Genomic DNA, 23,471 nt, shown 5'->3' on the forward strand with positions numbered 1-23,471 from the left:
TAGCCATGGCCTGCGTTTCGCGCTCGCGCGCGCACCTTGCGCCACTGCAACTGGATGGGACTCCGATTCCTTGGCGTAACTCGGTGCGGTACCTTGGCCTGGACATCGACTGGCGCCTTTCCTTCCGCCCCGCGGCGACCAAGGCCTGTCCTTAGATGAAGAGGATCACCGCCGCCGTGCACAAGCTCACCGCTCGAGGCCAGGGCATCTCCCAACAAGCCGCGCTGCGTCTATACAATGCCGCAGCTTTGGGGGCGGAGCTCTATGCGCTGCCGCTCGTCACGGTGCGCAAGCCGTGCTGGAAGAAGCTCGAGCTTCAGCACCGCAAGTCCCTGCGCGTGTGCCTAGGCCTGCCCAAAAGCTCGCAGTGCGCCGCAACGTTGGCCGAGGCAGGAGCGTGGCCCCTTGAGCTCCAAGCAGCGCGCAGGGCATTGAATCACATCGACCGGCTTCACCGCGCACCGGACGGCGGCTCGCTGCTGCAGCGTATGCGCTCGCACCCGCGCTCACGAATGGGCGCGGCGCTGCTAGAGTATGAGCAAATGACCCAAGGCCCCCCCCCCCCCCCCCTACTACGGCTCCTGCGCGCCCTGGCCTGCTGCCCCGGAGGTACAGCGAGAGATCGTCGGCATCGCGGGAAAGCTGAGCACACCCCTCTGTGCTGTGCAGCAGCTGGCCAGAGCCGTCATACACGAGGAGCTCCAGGACCATCTCCTCGTGTACACCGACGGCTCAGTCGATTGCGACAAGCTGCTCCCTTGCTGCGGCGGCCACCATCCCCGCCCTGCGACTGCACAGCCAGCAACACGCAGTCTTCCTGGGCTCCTCCACCACGGCGGAGTTGATGGGGATCCGGCTCGGGCTGGACCTGCTGCTCACCCTCGTCCCTCTGCCGCCCAGGAGTGCTCTGCTGTGCGACTCCCGCGCCGCCCTCAGCCGCCTGCAATCTAACGGCCGCGGTACCCCACTAGTGCGGGAAATTCGCTCGCGCATCGAGCGCCTCGCGCAGAGAGGTTGTGCCGTGCGTGCACAGTGGGTGCCCGGTGGTGGTGGTGGTGAAAAACATTTATAAGCAATAAATTTTTTACAGAAAGGTGATTGGGGTAGGACCCTATTGGCCCTTTCCCCTCACAGTACTAGGTGGAGCCCCTATTCCGGGGCCCCATTGGCAAGCAACGCCGCCCGCGTCCGTTGAACCAAGGCCTTTTGGCTCTTCAGGTCTTGACAGCCGAGCAGGGCCGCCTCCCAGTCCTCTCTGGTGGGGTTGGGGTTGGGGGGGATAGATGGGTTAGATTGACACGCCCAAACCATGTGGAAGGTGTCAGACACCTCCCCACAGAACTGGCACGTGCCATCAAAGGATGTATTGAAGTGTTTAAGCACCGCCGGGCACAGTACAGTGTTAGTGAGAATTTTGATGAGGAGGCGCTCGTCAGCGCGATCCAGACCCTCACAAGGGGCCGGGTAGCGCCGGTGCTCCTCCTTGTAGTAATCGGTGATTTGTTTGAATGTAATGGCCAGATTGTCTGATTGGGAGTACCCTTCCAAGGACAGGGAGATAGCCCGGGGAGAGAGTGCGCGGGCGGCCTGATCGGCCTGTTCGTTTCCCTGGAGGCCCTGGTGACCGGGGGCCCAAATCAGGTTGCGTGGAGTTGGATCTTCAGATCGACAGCGATATTCCAGTATGCGCCAGGCAAGCGGGGGAGCCCAGCCCAACTCGTAGTTCCGACAGGCCCCTCGCGAGTCGGTGATGATGTGTTTTGACTTGGGATTCGTGAGAGCCAGAGCAATGGCAATCTCCTCCGCGTGTGTTGCGCTGTAGGCTTTGAAAGTGAGCCCGTTAACTGTGTTTGTGTTGTGTACGACTGCGGCCGTGTACCACCCCCGTGGTGTGGGCCGGCAACGTCTACGTAATACACATGTTCTTGGTTACCATAGTATCGCGCCAACGCTTCCGCGCGCGCCTGGCGACGACCGCTATGGTCTTCACTGGACATGTTGCGGGGAAGGGGTCGGACCCGGAGGGCGCGTCTCCAGGGTTCTGGCACTCTCTCCCTTTCCTCAATGTGGTAGTCGTGTTTGATGTGTAGCCGGTCCAAGAGGCGGCGACCGGACGTGGTCTGTGCAAGACGCGTGTATTGGTTGCATAAGTGGGCCTCTCGAAGCTCCCGAAATGTGTTCACCACGCCCAAGGCCAGAAGCCTCTGGTTGGACGTGGCGATCGGAAGATCGAGAGCCCGCTTGATGACTTTCCGCAGGATGACCTCCAGTTGGTCATCATCATGTTTGCGCAGGTGCAAGTAGGGAGTTGAGTAGAGGATTCTACTCGTTACGAAAGCATGGGCAAGCCGCAGTGCATCCTTGCTTCGTAATCCGCCCCGCTTGTTTGAGACCCGGCGGACCATTCGGCCCACCTGGTCTCCCACCGTGCGAAGTTTGGCTATGGTGGTGTCGACTCTGCGTTGGTGGTGTATGAAGAGGCCAAGGACGCGGATCTCCTTGGCCTCCCGGATCGGTCCCGAGGGGAGACTGATGCGAAGCGGAGTTGTGTCCCGGGGGGAGGGACGTAAGTGCACAAATTCTGATTTAGCTGGGGCGCACTGGAGTCCGCAGTAGGCCGCGTAGTCGTCGACTAGGGTCGCTGCTGCTTGCAGGCAGGACTCCATGTGGCCCAGGTTGCCTTGCGTGGCCCAGATTGTAATGTCATCCGCATAAAGAGCGTGATGTATCCCGGGCAGAGAAGACAATTTTGAGGGAAGGCGAAGCAGTGCCAAATTGAAGAGCAGGGGAGACAGGACCGCGCCTTGAGGTGTTCCCCTCGAGCCGATGGTGTATGGCCCGTGTTCCGCATCTTGTATGCGTATATAGGCTTGACGGTCTGTAAGAAATTGACTTATGTAATGGAATGTTTTGTGGCCACAGTTGGTGTTACTGAGGTGGTCCAGGATTACTGCATGTTTGACGTTGTCGAATGCGCCTTTAAGATCCAAGGCCAGGACCACCTTGTCGTTTGGGGACATTCGACAGGATCTAAGATGTCGTGGTGGAGCTGCAGAAGTATATCCTGTGCTGACTTGTGAGGACGAAAACCGAACATGGTGTCCGCGAAAATGTGCTGTGTTTCGAGATAATCGGAGAGTCTGTCGCGCACCATCGTCTCCATCAGCTTGCCGACACAAGACGTCAGAGAGATGGGGCGAAGGTTCTCCACATCGATAGGTTTGCCGGCCTTCGGAATGAAGGTCACGAGAGCCGATTTTCAATCGAGAGGGAGAGGAGTCTCTCCGTCCCAAATGCTATTGATGTATTTGAGGAGCGCGGTGTAGGCTGCGTCGGGAAGGTTGGCCAAAAGCTTGACCGTAACCTTGTCGCGCCCAGGTGCAGTGCCCCGCTTCATCTTGCTTAAGGCCGCCCGGAGGTCGTGGAGCTGGAACGGCTTGTCCAGCTCCGCGTTCTCTTCGCCTGCATACGAGTACGCCGCCTGCCGGGGGTCCTTAGTGGTACAAAGGTATCGATCCCTGAGCGTGTGCGCTAGCTGTGTTGTCGTTCCTGTAAAGTTGTGCAATGCCCTATGTAAGTGGCGTTGGGTTTCCGTGCGTGTTTGTATTGGATCGATGAGAGCGCGGAATAGGCGCCACGTGTTGCGGCCAGACATCTGGCGCGCAGCCGCGTTGCACCGGTCCACCCAGTTAGTGTCGGCTAGCTGAGTAGCATATTCCGCTGCTTGTTGTGTGAGTTCAAGGATGCGTTTCTTTAGGCGTCTGTTATGTTTCTGTTTCTTCCATCGTTTGGTGAGGCTGCGGCGGGCCTCCCAAAGGTGGAGCAAGTGGTTGTCCACGTCCGTTTGTGTTTCTGTGAGCTGTATCTGCTTCTCGTGTTGCGTGAGTGTAGACGTGAGCGATTTGGACCATGCGTCGTATCCCGACTGGAGGGGATCTACGATAGGTAGAGATGTGCGGAAAGTCGTCCAGTCCGGTACACGAGCTTGTGTTAGTGGGCGTTTCAGGGGACGCATGTAAATGGTGGTGTTGATTATACAGTGATCACTACCCAGAGTGTCCTCTGTATTCAGCCAGTCGGCATGGCGTATGTTGCGTGTAAATGTGAGGTCCGGGCAAGTATCTCGTTGAATCGAATTTCCGACTCGTGTTGGGTTGGCGGGATCAGTGTGTAAAGTAAGTCCAAGTGTGGAAAGAAGTTCCGCAAGCTTCCGCCCACGTCTGTCCTCCCGGGGGTACCCCCATAGCCTGCTCGGGGCGTTGAAGTCGCCGACGATCAGAAGGGGATCCCTTCCCGCCACCTGCATTGCTTGGGTGAAAATTTCATTGAACGTGACGTTCTTAAGTGTAGGTGGGCAGTAAATGTTTAGAATGTGTACAGGTGGGTCAGACCGCTTTAGGGGCAGCACGGACACCATCGTGTATGGGAAAGGCGGTGTTGTGGGGAGCGTGACTTCCTGCGCAGTATACTGCTTGTGAACAAGTATACATGTCTGCGGGTTGTGTTGAAATGTAGTGTAGTTTGTGAGTTTGGCACCGGCGCCGGGTTCCTGAAGGGCAACCACGGCGACGAGAAACTCAAAGGTCTCAAGATAGATGCGCAGATGAGTCCGCTTCGTGCGGTTCTTGAGACCTCGGCAGTTCCACTGCGTTATTGTAAGCGGCTGAGTTGCTCTTGCTCGCGACTTAGGGTTGGGGGCCATGGTCGGAGGCAGAGGGTGGGGTTACGTTGTTAAGACTCCCCAGTCCGCTAGTGCCCGGCGCAGACGTGGAGGAGTCTTCCGAGAAGTCAAATTCATCGGGAATAACTCTGTTGAATTTGGAGGGGCGGTTATCGTCCCTGATGGGCCCTACGCGTTTAAGGACGCGCGGATTGTCTTTTATCCATTTTTGGATAATGTGAGTTACTGCTTGGGTCACCTGTGCGATGACACTCTCCACCTGACGCGCAATGGTATCGTGGATAATTTGGGGGAGGTCAGCCAATTGTGTTTCAATTGCGGTCACCCGGCCCTCCAGGGCCGCGGCGCGACTCTCCACATTAGTAGGAATCTCCCTGTCTGTGATATTTTCTTCCTCTTCGCTCGACGCGGGCTGAGTAGGGAATTTGGCTTTGAGCGAGTTAAGCTCGCTGGCTAGTTTTTCGTTTTGAGCTCGCAAGAGGGCGAGCTCGCGCTTGAGTTCTTGCGTCTCGGCGGTGCTGGTGGGGGAGGAGGGAGGAGGGGAAGAAGAGGAGGCGACCCTCGCCCAGCTGCCTACCTTGGGTTGGTTGCAGGCGGCTCCGCCAGGTGAAGCGCCGAGAGCTGGGAACTCCGCTGCTCCGGGTGGTGGCGTTACCGTTGCTGTCTTGCCTGGGGGAGGCATCACGCCACGTCGTGGCGTCTTCTGGTTGTTTTGCTGCCGCCCTCCCCGTGTAGCGCCGGAATTGGCTCCCTTGGATGGCGTCCTGGGCCCTGGCTGCGGCAGCTTGATGAATTTGGCGGTGCATTCGCGGGAGCTGGTGAGGTGCGGGCCCCCGCAGATTAAGCACATAGGGTTGCAGACGTGGGGGGCCATCCCCTCAGTACCAAGCCCCACGTTTTGACCACAAAGGCCGCATCTTTCCTTGACCGGGGTGGGACAGTTGTCCACCCGGTGCCCCAGTGTGCCGCAACGGTAGCACGCTGGCACCGTTTTTTTATACTCCTTGACGGGAGTCAGTTCTGCATTATAATGGACGTAACGCGGAACGCTGCGTCCCTCGAAAGTCAACACAGCTACATTCGATTTTCCCAGCTTGCGCACATGGACTAAATCACCACCACGCCACTGCACACTATGTTTCAAGGATTCGCTGGTTTCAAGGTTATGCACATAAATCACACCACGACACACATCACCGGTGAGCTTGAGGTGTCCGTGAAGCGGGAGCGATCCTTTGCTGGTTGTAATTTGGATGTCCGTCAGAAGCTTTTGAGCTACCTCGGGGTTCTGCGTGCCGCAGACGATAATGTTTTGCTCCCAATTGGGAGAAATTGTAATCGCATTCATATGCTGTCTGCCGATGAGTTCCGAAATGGCAGCGCCGAGCTCACCTTGCTGGAATGCTGTCTTGAGGGCGACCGTACTGCGTGGCCGCAGCACGATCACGTAATCGTCAGGGTTCATCCTGACCGTCGGCTTCGGCGTCCACTTGGAGACTGGTGAAAATGACTTTTGTGGACCTTTAGAAGACGGAGCGCGAGCGTCTCCCGTTGCTGATTTGTCGAGAGGAGTCTTGGGCGTTGCAGCTCCTCGTGCGTTCTGCCGGCGGCGGCGCCGGCTTTCAACGACTTGAAAAAGGGCAGCTTGCTGCGCCGAAATGGTGGATGGGCCATCCTCTGGTTGGCTTGCAGGGACAGACGACCACGACAGAGTCGTGGGGTCGTATCCGCGTTGTTCAGGCAGAGCCATGTTGAGCGGTTGACCGGCGGGCGTCTCCGCAGCCAGCGGCGGGGGAGCCGAAGCCGTTAGGCTTAGCTCGACCGCTACGTGGTGATGCGGAGGGTTGCTCGAAATGGCCGAAACTTGGGCGTACCTGGGTCAGATCGGTGTCTCCAGGATCCTGCTGACTTCACAGATGCAGTCGTACAGGTTTGATAGTTGTTACACCAGATTGCCGCGGTTCCAGTCGAAAATCGACGGAGCCGATGTGCAACGCGTCCGATCGCTGCGTCTCAATGTTTTTTTCGGGTGCCCGGTCACTGCGGCATCGCCGGCAACGAAGAAGCTGACGACCTCGCGACCGCTGCACACCAATTACCTGCCAGCGATCTGCCCCTTGCGCTGGATGACGTGCGTGCGGCCATCCACGACCATCTCCGAAAGCAGCACCCCGACCCACGCATCGCGGGAGGCGAGCGCATCGACAGTGTCACCGGCTGTCGCGCACTTACACGGTCAGAACATGCAATGATCCTCCGCGCGCGCATTGGCTGCGTGTGGCCCGGGGAACGACGGGTGCTTCACGGAATCGCGACGAGTGATGTGTGTGACGGATGCGGTGCAGTGGAAACACTAGAACACCTGCTCCTTCGCTGTTCCGCGTTCGCCGATGCTCGTCGCGATTTGCTCGCGGCCTATAGGGCGCAGGGCATACTACCAGACTCCATCAAGACGCTATTGTGGCCGCAGGGCAGTGCGCGCACTCGTGAGCGAACTTTGGTGAGCCTCTATGCATTCCTCGAACAGACGGGCTTGACGTCCCGTCAGTTCTCGGTCAGGTAGTTACACGCAGTGACCGAACGCTCCGCGAGTTCTACCTTGAACGATTAATAACTGGACGCCTCACTCCAGTTGTAACCAACACAGTGCTGTGCGCGTGTGTGATTTAATTCCTCTAAAATGAACTAATCACTCGCACAACCTGGACACATTTCTTATTGTGTAAATAGATTGTACATATTACTTCTCCCCCTAACCTTTATTCCTGTCCCCTTACCTCTTTCATTTCATTTCTCCATTCTGCCTGCTGTCCTTTATTTCCGCTGCCCCAGGTCAGGTGCTTCAGTATCGATGGCAGATGCCGGGGCTAGCAAAAATCTTTTCCTTCCTTTTAACTATTATTTTTAATAAAACCACTACCACCACCACCAAATCGCACGGCATTGGCAGTCGTTGGGCACCTCTAGAACGTGAGACAAGTTTAATGACTCCAGCTAAAATATAGCAATTTGGACTTCATTCACAAAAGAGAAAAACTAATCCATCAAGACGAAAACAATAAAAGTTTATAGTGCATATAAAGAAAAAGTATGCAATGCGGTCACAAGATGTTTTTCTTTCAGTTCCCGAGAACTATGCTCGGTCAGATAGTTGGAGCAAGCATAAACCTACCGTTTTCTCTGTTGTGTGTCGCTCCCCTTAATTGCGATGGATCAAGGAAGCCGCTGCTCGTACTGAACAAAGTGCTCTGGAACTTGGAAGTGCGACAAAAGTTACGTCTGAGTTCTTTTAAGTAGAAGGTACTCGAGGGAAGTAGCCTCAGCGCTTGAGTGTTTGATCCAATTACTTGTATAAAGCATCTACTCTGAAGTAAACGCCAGACGCATCTGGAAACTCTCCACAGGGAAAATGAAGGTGAATAAAAATCTTATCGAGCAGAAACTCTTGGTCTCTCTGCACCAAAATAGCGCGCACAAGTTGGCATGTTACCGGCTACGATGCTTGAGATGTAATTTAACTTGAGTGTTTGCCTGGATTCTCTGAAATCGTTGAGAAATTGCTGCGGATTTTAGCTTTGTTTTGCGTCATAGTAAGCAGGGCAGCAAAGTTTACAAGCGATGCCATCTGCCCGTCCAAAAGGCAGCCGACGCAAAGAACAGGCGGCACACGTGGATAAGCAATTTGCATTGTTGCTTCACCATCCTGCAGGTGGTTCCACCCGTTGAATTCGCGACTCAGCTCTCTTCTCTCCAAAAGAAAACCCCAGTCAACACTCGATTTTCAATTATTCAAGCCATTGCCAATGATGATTTAGTTATTTACCAACATCAATAATTATATGCTACCGCAGCGGTGCCGAGTGAATGAGCATCTACCTCGCATGCGGAAGGTGCGGGGTTCGATCCCCAGTGCCACCGGGTACCCATCGGTGATACAATGGGCACAAGCTTTCCCCTCGTCTGATGCCAAGCTTATTTAGGTTGAAATGCTTGGGAAACGGGTCATTGACCCAATCTTGACATGTTGATAATACCTTGTGCCATGGCGCTCTTTTGCCATAGATGCCCTTGCGCCATAAAAATCCATAAACATCATCAATTATAGGCTTTTTTGTGCAGAACACCTTGGCGCAGATGAGGCCGTGTTTGTAAGAGTGGAAATTTTATTTGAACTCGCCTTTTAAATAAGAACTTTCCATGCGGGCCTAGCACATGTAGCCGCATTAACATGAATGCGACCGAAGTCGACTCCAGCCCACGTTTTGAGGGACAGTGCAAAAACGTCAAAAAAGAGAGTAGATGATGAATCACGCCTGACACCTTTCCTTTTCAAAATCGGCTCTTTCTCTCAGACAGTCACCTCAGGACGCAATCTGTGGCATTCCTTTGAACGCGGCTGATGAGGCCTGCGTGTGAGCGTTCTCATATCAGGAGGGAGTAGAACAATAGGCTTGTCGCCATTTCTTCATTGCATCACAGCTAGCGCGAATTTGCAATGCCTGAATACCAATTAAACTTGCGAGTTTTCTATTGCGGCGTCCTACAACGCTGCCGCCGCCGTTAATCTCAGAGAACGCTCACGTGCAGCCATTTCCTGAAATAAGGAGCGGCAAATGATGACAAAGAAGTGAGCGTGCCATACTACGCTAGCTTCCGCCATCCACAAAGAATGGCGCCAAGGCCCGTCCTAAGTGCGCAATCCTCCATGCTGCGAGTGACCTTTCCCCAGGCTTCGCCGTACTCAGGAGTCCAGCCGTCCTGCCTCCCCCATGGCGTGCTGAACGTTTGTTACGCCGTTCCGGGACGATGTCCGGTGGGCCAGAAGTCGCACCGAAGAGGACGCAGCGATAGGCCGTAAGTTGTGCTCATGCGTTATGCGGCAGATGGAAATGCTTGCTGGCATCGCTAGTCATGTTTGCCTATGAATGGGCTAAATTTGATGCTCCATTTTGTTCCGCAGTGCAGAGCGGAAAGAATATGATGTCAAGCGAGGCATCAGCATTAACGTGGCGCTGTTTGTGCCAATTTCTCCCTTTCTTCCCCATTAATTGCCGCTTTGTTTTGTTTGTAAATAATAACCAAGGTAAATTATACCACCTGGCCCTCATATAAATCCGTAATTGATTGCAGTGATACGAAAGGTCCTGTAGAAAGCTCAGGGACAATAAATGATAATGCACGCCGTAAGCTGTAGAGAAGCTGAATAAAACCGTAACTCAGGTAAATTCAATGAGATAATATGATTTTATTCGCGCACTAGTGTCATTTTTCTGTAAGAGTAGGATGAACAAATGCCCCTGCGAAACGGAAATCGGTTGCGTAAAATTGTTACCTTCCGCGCCCACAGTGTCAGTTCAGGATGGTGTACGGCATGGGCTATCGGTCCCAGCCCCTCCCGTGGGTAGGACAGTAAATGCACTCTTTCTTCAGCCCTGGGCCGGTTCTTGGCTTGGAAGTTGCGGGCCCAGCTGCGCTGAGACCCGCACATGGACGGGCCTGTGCGGGCTTTCGATTCACTGTTGTCGGATTGTGTACACTTCCGGTCTTTTCACGGCAAACAGGACCCATGATGCGAGCTAAGAAAATAATGTTATCATTTATCGATATTTGTTCGTTTGGTTCCTGTCATAGTTGCGTTGTCCTCACGTGAGGAATGTTACGGAGGTTGCTTTTGATTGCTCATTTTTATTTTGGATTGGAGCTGGAACGTGGCGAAAAAGGAAAATGCTAGCTCTAAAATCTGAGTTGAGTACTTCGTTCAATCAGAGGGAGGGAAGGTTTAACCTCATCACTTGTAACCAGAGTTTATGCAGAGTGATTATGAGTGCAATAAACATGTAACACCGGAAACGCCCGCTTGGCCGCGTTGAACGATAAATAGGCAGAAGTTTAATGGCACTTTCTAGCTGTAGAAGAGCAGCAGCGATAGATCGCTCTCCCCTTATCTGAAATGCAAAATAAAGCGGCCGTCCGGCGGCCTCTGTGCCGTTAGAAAATAATATTAAATCGCAAGAAATTAAGAAATTAGAGCAAATTAATTTCTCTCACTCGCCTTGCCATGAAGGCAGTCTGAAAGGTTTCATCTGAAGCCATTTTATATATTACATTTTTGTATTCTCGGCCGCCATATCACTGAACTGCTTGCATTTACACTCATGAAAAACAACCTGTTTGCCTCTTCTGCGCTCAGCAATTTATATTAGATTACATTCTCCCTTACGTTCGCCTGCATTCTTGCTCCCTAATTTCTCTGTTGCCTAAACCAGCTAACTGGAGCTCGCCTAGGTGAGGCCTAGTTAACCTGTGAAGTATCCTCAATACCTACTAGCACATCTTTTGCCATGTTACATGTTTTACCGCCTTGCACGCGTAGAGATTCCATAAGTAGTTTTTTTAACCTGCTCGTAAGCTTAAACGGACGAGTAAATATATCTACAAAGTAACGTAAGGCACAATTTTTTTGATGGAACGCCTTTAATGCTCAGCGAACTTCCTGAACCCGCGACGTTTTCGGAGAGAGGGTCACATGGTGCCAGCCTTTCCCGCCGAGTGGCAACACAGTCGCAGAACAGTGTTTTTACCTCGCGTTTGGGGCTGATAGCCTTGCCCACTTATGAATCATGAAGCCCAACCCAGCAGCATCCTATTGCGGGGAGGTAGAAGACGCCGCAGGACTGTCAAAAGCTAGTCGGATGAGTGTCACCAACCTTATAAGACGGGGAAGTTGTCTTCATTACGTCTCAGCAGAATCAATTCTTCGGCTTCGGCCCTCAGAGCTACGGACTGACCAGATTATTGCTCAAGAAAAGAGATGGGCGAACCCTCCTCATGTTGTCCCATTTTCTCCATGATATAACAATTTCTTGATGCGTACCTCCGATCAGAGCGCCTTTGGCAGCCCGCTTTTACTTGTGTTATTTGTGCATCGGTGCAATGAGCAATTCACCTATTTAGTTGCTTCTTAAAGCGGGTCCAGGAAGAGAACAGGTCCGGGCCGGCCACTGGCTCTGGTGGGTAGGGCTGGGATTATAAAAAATTTAATTCAGCGAGTCCGGTCCGTGCCCGTGCTTGAAGCCGCAAGCCAGGGCCGTGAGTTATTTTGGGCCTCAGCTGCGGACCTCGCAACAAGTCCCTGCACTGCACTGTTCAGGATCCGTCTGAGAAAATGAAGATTTCTTCCAGAGGATCTCTGATTGGTTCATAAAACTGCCGTGAGGGTTTTTGTTGAAATAAAATAATACTCGTTGGTGATGTAAATAACCTCCTGACAGGAAACAGCGCGGTAGTCCAACAAGGACGCACGAAAGAAACAGACGAGACCAACCCCTACTTCCACTCAAAATAAATACATGCACCGGAAAAACGTTCGTTGTGCAAAGGTGTACAGTACATTCCCTTCATTCTCCATCCGCGCAGGACACGTTTGCGAATGCTTCCAGTGTTTTCCTCGCCTCCAGAGACAGCTACATCGACTTGCCTTTCTTCCGGAAAAAACAGGCGCGGTACAATACCGAAATATATCTGCGTGCGCTGCACCACTTTTCTGTCTTCATAAGTTCTTCCTGCATGCATTGTTGCCGCGTGGCTCGGACAAGGACTAAAATGGCCAGCATCCAGTTGCCACAGTGTCAGTTGCCACACCTTTCATTTCCCTATAACCTCCCGTCTCCTTCATCCCGACACATGGTGTCGCTGAAAGGCGACCCGGTATCCTATTGGTTACGTTCGGTTGCAGGACGGGAAGAAGAGGGATCAAATGGCTCGTGCGGCGGCGGCGGCGTTCAGGAGGAGACGAAACGCAAAAAGGCGCTTGTGTGCTCTGCGGTGTCAGCGCGCGAAAAGAACCCCAGGTGTTCGAAACATATCCAGAGCCCTCCACTACAGCGCCCTTTTTTCTTTAATCTTCCACTTCTTTCTTTCGCTACGTTCATTCCTTTCCTCAATAGCTGACAGAGTTGTCGACGGAACATGAGCAAAGAAAACATTAGTTTCTTTCCTCGAATAAAAAAGGCGGTGTGATTTGCGTGGCAGGACCCATGGCCGATGATAAATCAAGTGAAGTAGTCATGGAGGATGGTACGCCCTGCCGGAAAGAACAATTAGAAAAATTTGCAGGCGGTCTCATATCTGCACAATCTGCATGCTGGCTTCAACACCACTAATTCAAGTTTTCTTCTTTCGATGGAAATAATGATAATGTAAACATTACGAATTCTCAGCTATGGACCATTTTCCTCATAAGCCAAGTTCCATCTATGCATATCATGTAATTTTGTCCTTAACCAAACTGGTATGGTGGAATTGGTCCATTGGTGTCTTACTAAGGCAGCCTTGAATGGTTCAAGCTAGCACTTCTAGTGACTGCGAATTAGTGGTTGTTTTATTACGCGGCTGCAAATCGTAAGTGCGAGCCTTTATGTCTTTACATTAGGGTAAGTATTACATTGCGGCTACGAACGTGTCATGCTGTAACCAATAATTTCCGGTATGGTTTAACCATCAATATAAATTTGGTATCAATATGATAAATGGACCAGATTTGAAAGCACCATTATTTAGTGCTGTATCATTGCTTTTTTTTTTGAGCCTCTGTGCACATGTCAATTTCATGCTTTCTGTGTTCTTGAACAGACCTTCTCGTTGTTACTTATTTTTTCTCACGTATTGTCTGCTCATGTACGAATGTAATCCTTTTGTCCGTGTAAATCATGGCAGAATTTGGTAGATATTTCGAGATATGGGCCTCCTTTTCCTATTATTGATGTATTGAAACCAACCAGAAATAAGCTCCTTAATTACGAGCCGTGTTAGGAAGTGTGCATACTAAGTACCTGGCAGCTTGAGTACAACCGGTGTTACTCTTGAGTAATTATTTTCTGCCTCCAGTCAAAAGCAGTCCTTCCGCCTAAACGGCATTAATGCAGGCCTAACCGTTTCCTCTTTTGCGCAGCGCCCCTCGTGCCGACGGAGAAGCGAGAGCTTGAAGACTCTCGGAAGGCACAGCGTTGTTCCTTGCATAAGTTAAACAGGCATCGCCCCAGACGAAACAAGAAGGAGTCGGCTCGGACTGGCAGCTCCGGAAACCATGGCGCCAGTGGAATCCAGGAGCAACAACGACCACACTCCGCACTAGCGGGAGAATGGTTGGCAAGCTGCGATGGAGGAAAGGAGAGCAGGTTGCTTTCGACAGAAACTGTCGGCAACGGGTTTCACGGACGGTCAGGCCACGGAAGAAGTGCTAGTCAAGAGAGCGTAGAAGTCGCCAGACGCCAGTGCAACGATGACGACGAAGAGATAACAGACCTGCCCTCGGACTCGTTTCACGTCGCTGACGACAGCCACCCGTCCGAAACAGCAGACAGCTGTGAGCCCAATCAAAGCCTCCTTGATTCCACTGCCAGCGCAATCAGTCAGTTTTGGTGAATAAGGCCTTGTTGCTAACCATTCCTTCGTATTACCATTTGTTAGCCTTCATGACTGCTCCATAATTGCGGCCAAGGCACAACACCCCTTAATATACTAGTGGCATACCAAAGGAAATGGGCAAAGAAATTTTCGCTCTCTTTCTTCGCGAGGCAGCGTTTTGCAGAGTAGCTTTTGCTAGAGATACTACCAGCTAGGTCGCTGATGAAAGCCACTGTTTCCTATGAGTGGTACCATATTGTGACTGGTAAATCAAGCGAGGCTTCTGAACTGGGGCTATTGCGAGGCGATCTACGTCGCATTCAATGAAGGTAGGAAGACGTCGTTTCAACGGGGTACAGGTGTATACGGGTTAGTGGCTTAATCATAATGTTCTACGGCACAAAACGCCAGCAATATCTTCTGTAAATTATTGTATTCGCAATTTTTTACGTACACACTCTCGGGAACCGCAGGGCTGATGGCCATCAAGACCCACTTTCCTGAGCGGATGAGCGCCATGCCAGCCGAGCCACACGCTGTCGCCGATGGTGATGGAGAAGAATTATCTGGCGGCCTTCCCGGAGACCGCTGCTTGACAGCAGTTGCGAAGCCCGAGGTCGGGACCACTGCCGAGACCATTGGTGGCAGGGCGTTCGATGAAGTGCTCACACTATGCGGGCAGAAAAAGGCGGCTACGTTCAGCGATCTCTTGAAGGAACTGTAAGCGCACTTCTATGATGTTCGATGCTGCTATGCCCTTAAAGCGGCACTGAGGGCAATATCGTGTTTGTCTTTATCAATCTTTTACCCCTTCGTTACAAAAAAGGCTGTTTGTGCCAAAAAAAAAACTTATTACGTGTTAGAAGAGGTTAATAAACCGAAAAAATGTCTCTCGGCCACCAGCCGTTAACGCTACGACCATGCAGTGGGTGCAGAAAACGTTTTGGCACGTATCCGTGACACAGGCCTACACTGCAATTCACTTCCAAACTGCGATCACGGAGTACTTCTCAGTCCTGCCGTACCGAGTTTGCATCGATCGCAATGAAAAAATGCGATAGGTTTGAAAGGGTCAGCAAACACGATTGTAGCACATTTGGTCTCGCTCTATAGGATTAACGTCCAAAGTTACTTACGCTATTGGGGACTCCATAGTGAAGGGCTCCGGACAATTTCGACCACATGGGGTTCTTTAACGTGCACTGACATCGTACAGTACACGGTCCTCTAGCATTGCGTGTCCATAAAAATGCGACCGCCGCGGCCGGAGTCGAATCCGACCCTGCACTGTGCTTTGCGATTTCAGTGCTTGTTAAAGAACCCCGGGCTGTCGAAATTACTGGGAGCCCTGCACTACGGGGTCGCTCATAGCCTGAGTCGCTTTGGAACCATAATCACCTTAATCTTACAGAGTCAAGCCGAATCTGCCATAATTCTATTTTCTCACCAATTCAAGCCTCTATAAATTTTACAATAGGGCAGTGGCAGGAAAAACAATTTGAATCAGATTTTTTCATCTATGTAAGCATCTTTTTAGTTGGCGGAAAAACATGGCTGTAGAGACAAGCGGGCTCACCCCTGTGTTCCCGCGAGGTCGATTTACACGACGCGCCAAATCGCTGACCGCGTCGGTGTGCTTAAGGGCTACCGTGTGGTGTCCCACCCTAATGAACCGTCCCAGGACGTTTTGGCTCCGCAGAGACAGACGATTCTTGTTGAGTCTAAGGACGTGCACGGTGATTCCGTCTGCCGTCTACTGTATTTGCCTGGCTTCACGATTATCCGTCTCGGCTTTCTTTTCTCAGCAAGGCTAGCCTTTCGCTTTCGCTGAGTTTTCGCGGAAAATCGGTGTTTTTGGGGCAGGTCATTGGGCAACATTTCGAGTACCGAAGGCTTGCAAGCCACAGATGGGGAAATATTGCGTTCGTCAATATTGGAACAATCCCACCAGGTTGCATGACTTCAGAATTCATGCCTAACCCGGGTACAGAGTACGAAAAGGCAATTAATCCTGCATGAGCAGAAAATACAACACATTTTCGCCAGTCTTGGTAACACTCTACGCGGTCTAATATTACAAACGCCTGTAGAACGCTTCAGCTATGAGCTGACGTCCGCTACACATCACCATACATGCACTGACAACAGGCAGGGCGCTGTATATTTTTGTATTTTTTATGTGTGCATTTATTTGTTTATTCAGAATGCCTACGTCGCCATTAAGGTCATATTCTAGCTGTTTTTGAATGCAGGGGGCTCGCACAATAGTAGTACAGTTCGCGGTAAACCACACAAATTATTCAGGTTATGTGGCAACGAATAAAGACTACCTTTTTAGCCCAGCGTGCTCTTCAGAAAAAAGACATACGCAGTTTAACAAATGTGAAACGGGAAGTCTGAAGCGGTGAAAACCATTGAAAGAAGGAACTGGCGCTTTTCACACCATAGCAATATGGTGGCGTTATGGAGGACAGCTTTTGTATGCAGCCAAGTTATACGATCACGCTTCAGGCGCTTTATCCTCAACACAATGACTATCTCGCCATATTCTGCTGATGGTGGTAACCTCCTATATTCCAAATTTTTAAGTTGCACGCAGTGTGAAGGAAAAAAACAGCCACAAGAGAGAAATCCTTGGCTATTGTTTGAAACAACCGAGCGCGAAGGCGTTGGAGCGTCAGCGGGCGCTTTAGGGAAAATTTAAACGCAATGACAATGGCTACAATGACGTCTCTTGTGCAGCAAGTGAGTTGTAAAACATGCCGCACAATTGTTGGGATTTATACCTTAAGAAAAACAGCAGCATACATCTATCATCGCTCGGCATGCGGAGAAAGCAAGTTTGATTACAAGTTGGCCAATCAGTGTCGCTAATACTGTAAATTGTAAAGGTCCGTAGTCATGAATATTATTGTCCGCGTGTGACTATAAATGTGAGATTTCTACTCCTGCATGCAAAGGCAAAAAACAAGGTCGCCTTTTTCCCCGCACTGTCAACTAGAAGCAACCGCTCCTTCTAGGCACACATTGTTCATAAGAAGTGTAAGGAATGTGTGTAACAACTGTTAGGCTGCTATTATAGCATTGTCTGCGTGCGGGTCTATACGACACATAACATTTTGCAATCCGAACGTCTCAGCCTATACTGACTGCGAGTTTATGGGACAATGAAGAAATATAAAATAATAAGCATGGAAAAGAAGTTGTGTCAAGCTAACCACTTCCCACCCCCACTGCAAACGGAGCACTATATCACCTTGCACTATCGGCATACTGTACAATTCCAGGTGGTCAAAAATAATTCGGAGCTCTATAGGGCGGCACATGTGCCGCGTCGAGGCGTTAAGCCCCATAATTTACCATTTATTTTATGACATGTTTTATGTCATAAGCGCTCCCACTTCTGGGACAGTCAAGGACAATGCTACTGGTATTTGAGATGCGCCCGTCAGCCATGTGTTCCCAGCTCTTTTTCAGCAAACAACACTTCTTACTTACATAGAACCGTCTTGTCCGGCGGAATCGTACGTTTAACATTGGCTTGGTACCTGACGAGAACGGCGCGGCTATGTGGAATTCCAGCACAAATTAGGTTCCATATCTGAAAACAACAAAGGAACAAAACGTTTGTGTCTTGTCCCCTGGTTGTTTTGCGCTATCGAACCTAAGGGGCATTACCCACAAGCCCCGACTCCTATCCTTTCAAGACGTTAAAGTCGCCCACAGACTTGTCTAGACCACTCGAAACAACGTCCTCTGTTGTACATTTGTAACAGCTTCCGTTGTCGGGCGGGCCCCGGAACAAGGTTCAAAAGTCATGAGGATTACACGCGATCCATAGGGATGTGCCTGTAAGATAAAGTCAGTTTTGGAGAACTAGGCCACTTGTAACTGACACAAGTGCACTCTCAGTTGGCAAAGCTCAAGCGCTCTAGACAGATGTGTGGACGACTGTAGAAAAATTTATACTTGCTCAATGCTTATACAGGATATCATGACGCTTTTAAGGCAGGGCGCTCTGGGTTAGACTCAAACCCCTTGGGTTTTTTTTACTCGCTGCGAGATATCTGAACGAGATAGGTTTTTACTTCTCGCATAGACTGTGTTGCTGCTTCAGCAGTCGAAATCGAACCCACGACCTCCTGTTTAGTGTAAGTCAGCTACTGAGCCATCACGGTGCCTTTGGCTGGACGAAAGTGCATAAAGGCATTCATGAGGCCTATTCAGGCGCTGTCTCCAAGTGCCACGTATATTCTTCTTTAACCGTACCGAAAACGAACAAGGTGCTGACGTAACTATCATGGATGGTAGCGCCGAGTGGCGATCTGCAGAAAACGGGAACCAGGTCCCAGATCAGGTTATGAGTAGATAATTCTAATTACCTCGTTTTATAATTGTTAAATGCATCTCGGTTCACCAAGTGCTGCTTCTTCTTGCTGGTCCAGACTAGCCCGTAGAGTCTGACGGCGTTGCGGAAAGCGAAGACGCCACTCAATGCGACACTGATAATGAACTTGATTATAAAATACAAAACAAATAGATACAATACATGATTTATTTCATTTATCATTGAATTATGATGGAAGGGGAGAATAAACACGGTTACAGCTTAACGAGGTTCTTGACCCCCTGTACAGTTAGGAGTGGCATGCGACGGCGTATCTATCACTTTGGTATACACATTTCTAATATACTTGCACGCTTAATTCTGCGATGGAAAGAGAAAAAGTGACAAAGAAGAGCCGAGACAAAACGCATCAGCATAATATCAATCATCATCATCATCATCATCATCATCAGCCTTACTACACCCACTGCAGGGCAAAGGCCTCTCCCATGTCTCTCCAAGTAATCCTGTCCTTTGCCAGCTGCATCCACCCTTTGCCTGCAAACTTCGTAATCTCATCCGCCCACTCAACCTTCTGCCGGCCCCTGCTACGCTTACTTTCTCATGGAATCCACTCCGTTACCCTTAAGGACCAGCGGTAATCTTGCCTTCGCATTACATGCCCTGCCCAAGCCCATTTCTTTCTCTTGATTTCGACTAGGATGTCATTAACCCGTGTTTGTTCCCTCACCCACTCTGCCCGCTTCCGGTCTCTTAACGTTACACCTATCATTTTTCTTTCCATGGCTCGCTGCGCTGTCCTTAACTTAAGCTGAACTCTTTTCGTAAGCCTCCACGTTTCTGCCCCGTAGGTGAGCACCGGTAAGATTATGCTGCTGTACACTTTCCTCTTGAGGGAAATTGGTAAACTGCCACTCTTGATCTGCGAGAACTTGCCATATGCGCTCCACCCCATTCTTATCCTTCTTGTTATCTCCCTCTCATGATCCAGATCAGCGGTCACTACCTGACCTATGTAGACGTATTCCGTCACAACTTCTAGGCTCTCGCTGCCAATTGTGAACTGTTGTTCCCTTGCTAGGCTGTTAAACATTACCTTGGTTTTCTGCATGGTAATTTTTAGACTCATCGTTCTGCTCTGCCTGTCTAACTCATTGATCATGATTTGCAGTTCACCTCCTGAGTGACTCAGCAAGGCAATGTCATCAGCGAATCGCAGATTATTTAGGTATTCTCCATTTATTCTTATTCCCAACTGTTCCAAATTCAGGCCTCGAAATACCTCCTGTAAACATGCGGTGAACAGCATTGGCGAGGTCGTGTCTCCTTGCCTGACGCCCTTCATTATTGGAATTTTATGATATCCATACAAAGACAAAAGCGCCACTGTGTACAAGGAAAAGAACAGAGAAAGCGCGCTTATAACATGGTTGCTCTACATGAGAAGGTTTATGGGCGCATAAAAGTGAATAGCCAGAAAAGAGGGTTTCATGGAGAAAAAACCTGAGCTAGATTGAGTGGCTAATGCTCTCTATGTCATTATTTCTATCAATGAATTGATAACAGAGTGATGAAAATTGATATGTTGCCATAAGACTGGAATTACTGCAAATGCCATTGGGGCAGAACTCTCAGCATTGCGGTAAAGTTGGGCATGCTGTCTTCTGTCGGTGAAAATTGTATAAAAATCTTCCTAAGCGTAACTATAGCTCATGCGGTGACATTTAGCGGTTCTCCTGTTTCATTACTGTGCAAAAAAGTGTGAAATAACAGTTAGAAAATTAAATCCCGCCGGGAAACGGTGGCAAAAACGCATAATTTCGCCACCGAACCACTCTCGCAACAACACTAATGCCACGGATCCGCACGCAGCGATCTTTTATTACCCCGCCGCAGTGGCTCAGTGGTTAGGGCGCTCGACTACTGATCCGGAGTTCCCGGGTTCGAACCCGACCACGGCGGCTGCGTTTTTATGGAGCAAAAACGCTAAGGCGCCCGTGTGCTGTGTGATGTTAGTGCACATTAAAGTTCCCCAGGTGGTCGAAATTATTCCGGAGCCCTCCACTGTGGCACCTCTTTCTTCCTTTCTTCTGCCACAATGCGGCGCCCAATTCATGAAAATCACCACTGTACTAACCTGTACCCAGCGCACTATATCAGGGCAGTGTTTAACAGGTGAAATGAAAACAGCGGGTCGTCTGTTCATTCTGGGTGAAACATTGAAATTCTCTGGCTGAGAGGGGTGCACCATGAGCGGCACTCTATAAATATACCCCCTATTACCATTCAACACGCCGTGGTAAAGCGAAAAATCTCAATGCCGTCATTCACTAGGCATTTCTAAGCTGATTTTGTTGCAATTTTGCCATGCACTGCAAGTTTGTCCGACTGCCTTTTGAACTCTCGACGTTCTTTCGACTATAGTCTTGTGACGTAATGAACTAGTCATACGTAAATAGTATGTAACGCTCTAGTAACGTAGTGATGTTTGCTTCGTGAACAATGCAGTGGCGTAGAGAAATGCCTGAAACTCCGAGAGGGGGAGGGCGAGGAGATCATCCGCGTGAGCACAGGCCGCGGAGATGCCCTGCTGATGGTGCTTCATGACGACTGCGTCATCCGGCATTGGAAGCACACCCTGGACGACATAATGGCGCATTCTGGACCGTAAGTGAGCGACCGGCTTCGCCATTCAGATTTCGGCCTTTTCACGATTATATCATGCCAGAAAACTTATGTTACACAGCCTAGAAATCGTCTACACTAAACACGAATTTTCTGTTGCTACGCGAGTAGGCATGAGAGCGCTCCGTAAAAACGACATGCGCTGATAAATACATGAGTAGTTTAAAGCGTCCTCTCGTCAGATGCAAATCAACACTATCATTAAGATAACGCCCTGGCAGTTAAACTTGGTATTATAGAAATCTGTGGGCGAATCAAAATTAGAACAATGCATTCGCCGTAAAACCCGGCACACAAAGAAAGAAAACAGGGCCTCGTTATTCACAAATTTACAATCAGCAGTTGTGGCATATATAAAATGACGCCGTGCTGTCGGAAGAATGGTGTTACTAATTCCTCACATAATTTATATTTTGTCTTGAGTCGTACGAAGACAAATTTTTAAGCATTGTGTCGCCCAGAACAAGTACAATCAGCGCCGATGATTTCGATTTTTTGAGTTTTCATTTGGAGGTGCTTAGTGCAGGCACACTTGATGCTAACCATTGTTGATCTCAGAAAAATTGTTAGCAAGGGTCGGAGCAACTATGGAACGAAAATTCTGCGGTTTTTTTTATTAATAGCAAAATAACAGAATACAGAGTGTCTCTTAAATAATGGTTTTGGAATCATAACAATATTTTAGTTCATTTAATAAGGGTTAGACTATTGAAAATTGAGGAAAGCGAAATTGTCTTAGTTGCTTTGAACAGGCAGTAACGTTAGCATTTTGGACTGTACAAAAAACCTCTTTTATTTGTTTCATAGGGGGGATGACGTGAACTTAGAATAACGTTAAGCATATTGTTAAGTACTCTATAAAGTTTCTTGCACACCGAAATGAAACTGTCAGGAAGCAGAGGGCTTGGGTAAAGAAATTATCATTCTAAAGCACAATATAAGCCATTGAAAGGGCAAGAGAACAAACTTAAAATGGTATTTCCGTGTCTCGTTACTCTTAAGAGAAGTTAGTGGCAGGGCAGGAATATATTGTTCGGAAAAGGTCGCGCATTTATGAAGATTTCTCAAGAAGATTTGGGCGGCAACTTTCACCCTTATATTTATTAAAAAACAAGACATAAGTCTGCCGACGGTTCTGTTCCTTTCTATAAATTCAAGGGCAGTGAAGTGTAGCACTGTCTTACATGCCAGATGTTAATTTGTCCGAAAAAGGTACATTTTGTATAATCATTATTGAGACAGGAATGTCTGGTACTCTGGACTCAATTCCAAATGAGTCCCTGAGGCGATACGCAATATAGCTGGCTAAATATTGATCATGATATTTAAGGCATCCGTGGAGCAAGATTCGTTGCCATCTGAGTGGCTATGGGCCACGCTACCACCATGCACGCAAGTCTGGGAGCAAGAACAGTTCTGATATATACAGGGGGTTCACGGTAAGACTTTATGGAGTTTTCGAAAATAGGTTTTATGCGATAATATGCTAGTTCCTGGCGGGCAATGCGACGGCACTGGCGGACGCCTTTAAACGTGGGAGATTTGTTTATTCCAAAAGTAACTAAATAAAATCTACTAAATAACTTTGAAGTTTACGATTCCGGCGGTTGATTGCAACTGTAGAATTGTAGCGGCCAACTGTGCACCCAATATCAACTACCAGATGTGGAAAAATGTAATTTCTCTTGGCGCTACGATGCAAGAATTTTATGCTGTCCAGACGTATCGAAAGCGCTTGCGGAGACTGCTCGGCCAGCAGAGTCATGCTCATGTAGTGACGCTGTCAGAAGGGATGCATTCCACTCCTTTCGATCTTTCCGTCGGCGGAATGCAGTCCACTTTTTGCGCTGTATTTGCACCTGGTGGCTGTGTTTGCGCATCAGGTACAACTGTGTCACTCTACTCCTGTTCAATTATATTTGATTATGCAACGTTTTGTATAATATACATGCTTGTGCATATGAACAGTTGTTGAGGCTTATTCACGTTTTGTATTTTTATCTCACCCGGTATAAGCCATACAGCTGCCAGTATCAATGTCAATGAATAAAATAGTTGCGTATGGCAGGAAGGAAATACAACTGCTTCATAAGTTACGTCTCTAAATTTTCACAGCTATCAAAGGGAAGCGTACCTTTCTAGGCACGCGTAATATCTGACACTGTTTGCTCCATAAAATGATACCTAAGCCGGTTTATCTATTTTTTTTCTTTTTTGTTCAAAAGATCAGCTGAAATCACTGCAGGCAGCTTCAATAACGAAGCGGGTTTAGATCACATCCGAAACTAAGTTTTTCACTTTTTTTTTCGACACTGTGGCATTGACGTCCGCGTTAACTAATTAGACGTTTTT

General features: G+C 49.4%; 2 protein-coding genes across 2 annotated transcripts; one reads left to right on the forward strand and one right to left on the reverse strand.

Annotated features, from left to right (window-relative positions):
• Positions 1 to 1,063: 1,063 nt before the first annotated feature.
• LOC144122997 (uncharacterized) lies at positions 1,064 to 6,533 on the reverse strand. Its single transcript, XM_077655926.1, has 2 exons — positions 5,259 to 6,533; positions 1,064 to 1,255 (listed from the first exon to the last, which is right to left on the reverse strand). Exons 1-2 carry the CDS (start codon positions 6,429 to 6,431, stop codon positions 1,112 to 1,114), a joined length of 1,317 nt encoding a protein of 438 aa, XP_077512052.1. The 5' UTR covers positions 6,432 to 6,533; the 3' UTR covers positions 1,064 to 1,111.
• Positions 6,534 to 12,717: 6,184 nt separating this feature from the next.
• Positions 12,718 to 21,105, forward strand: LOC144123770 (uncharacterized). The gene is made up of 4 exons (XM_077656527.1): positions 12,718 to 12,757; positions 13,632 to 14,045; positions 14,560 to 14,806; positions 20,943 to 21,105. Exons 1-4 carry the CDS (start codon positions 12,718 to 12,720, stop codon positions 21,103 to 21,105), a joined length of 864 nt encoding a protein of 287 aa, XP_077512653.1.
• The last annotated feature ends 2,366 nt before the right edge of the window (positions 21,106 to 23,471 follow it).

This window comes from Amblyomma americanum, chromosome 3, assembly GCF_052857255.1.
Source record: "Amblyomma americanum isolate KBUSLIRL-KWMA chromosome 3, ASM5285725v1, whole genome shotgun sequence".
NCBI lineage: Eukaryota > Metazoa > Arthropoda > Arachnida > Ixodida > Ixodidae > Amblyomma > Amblyomma americanum.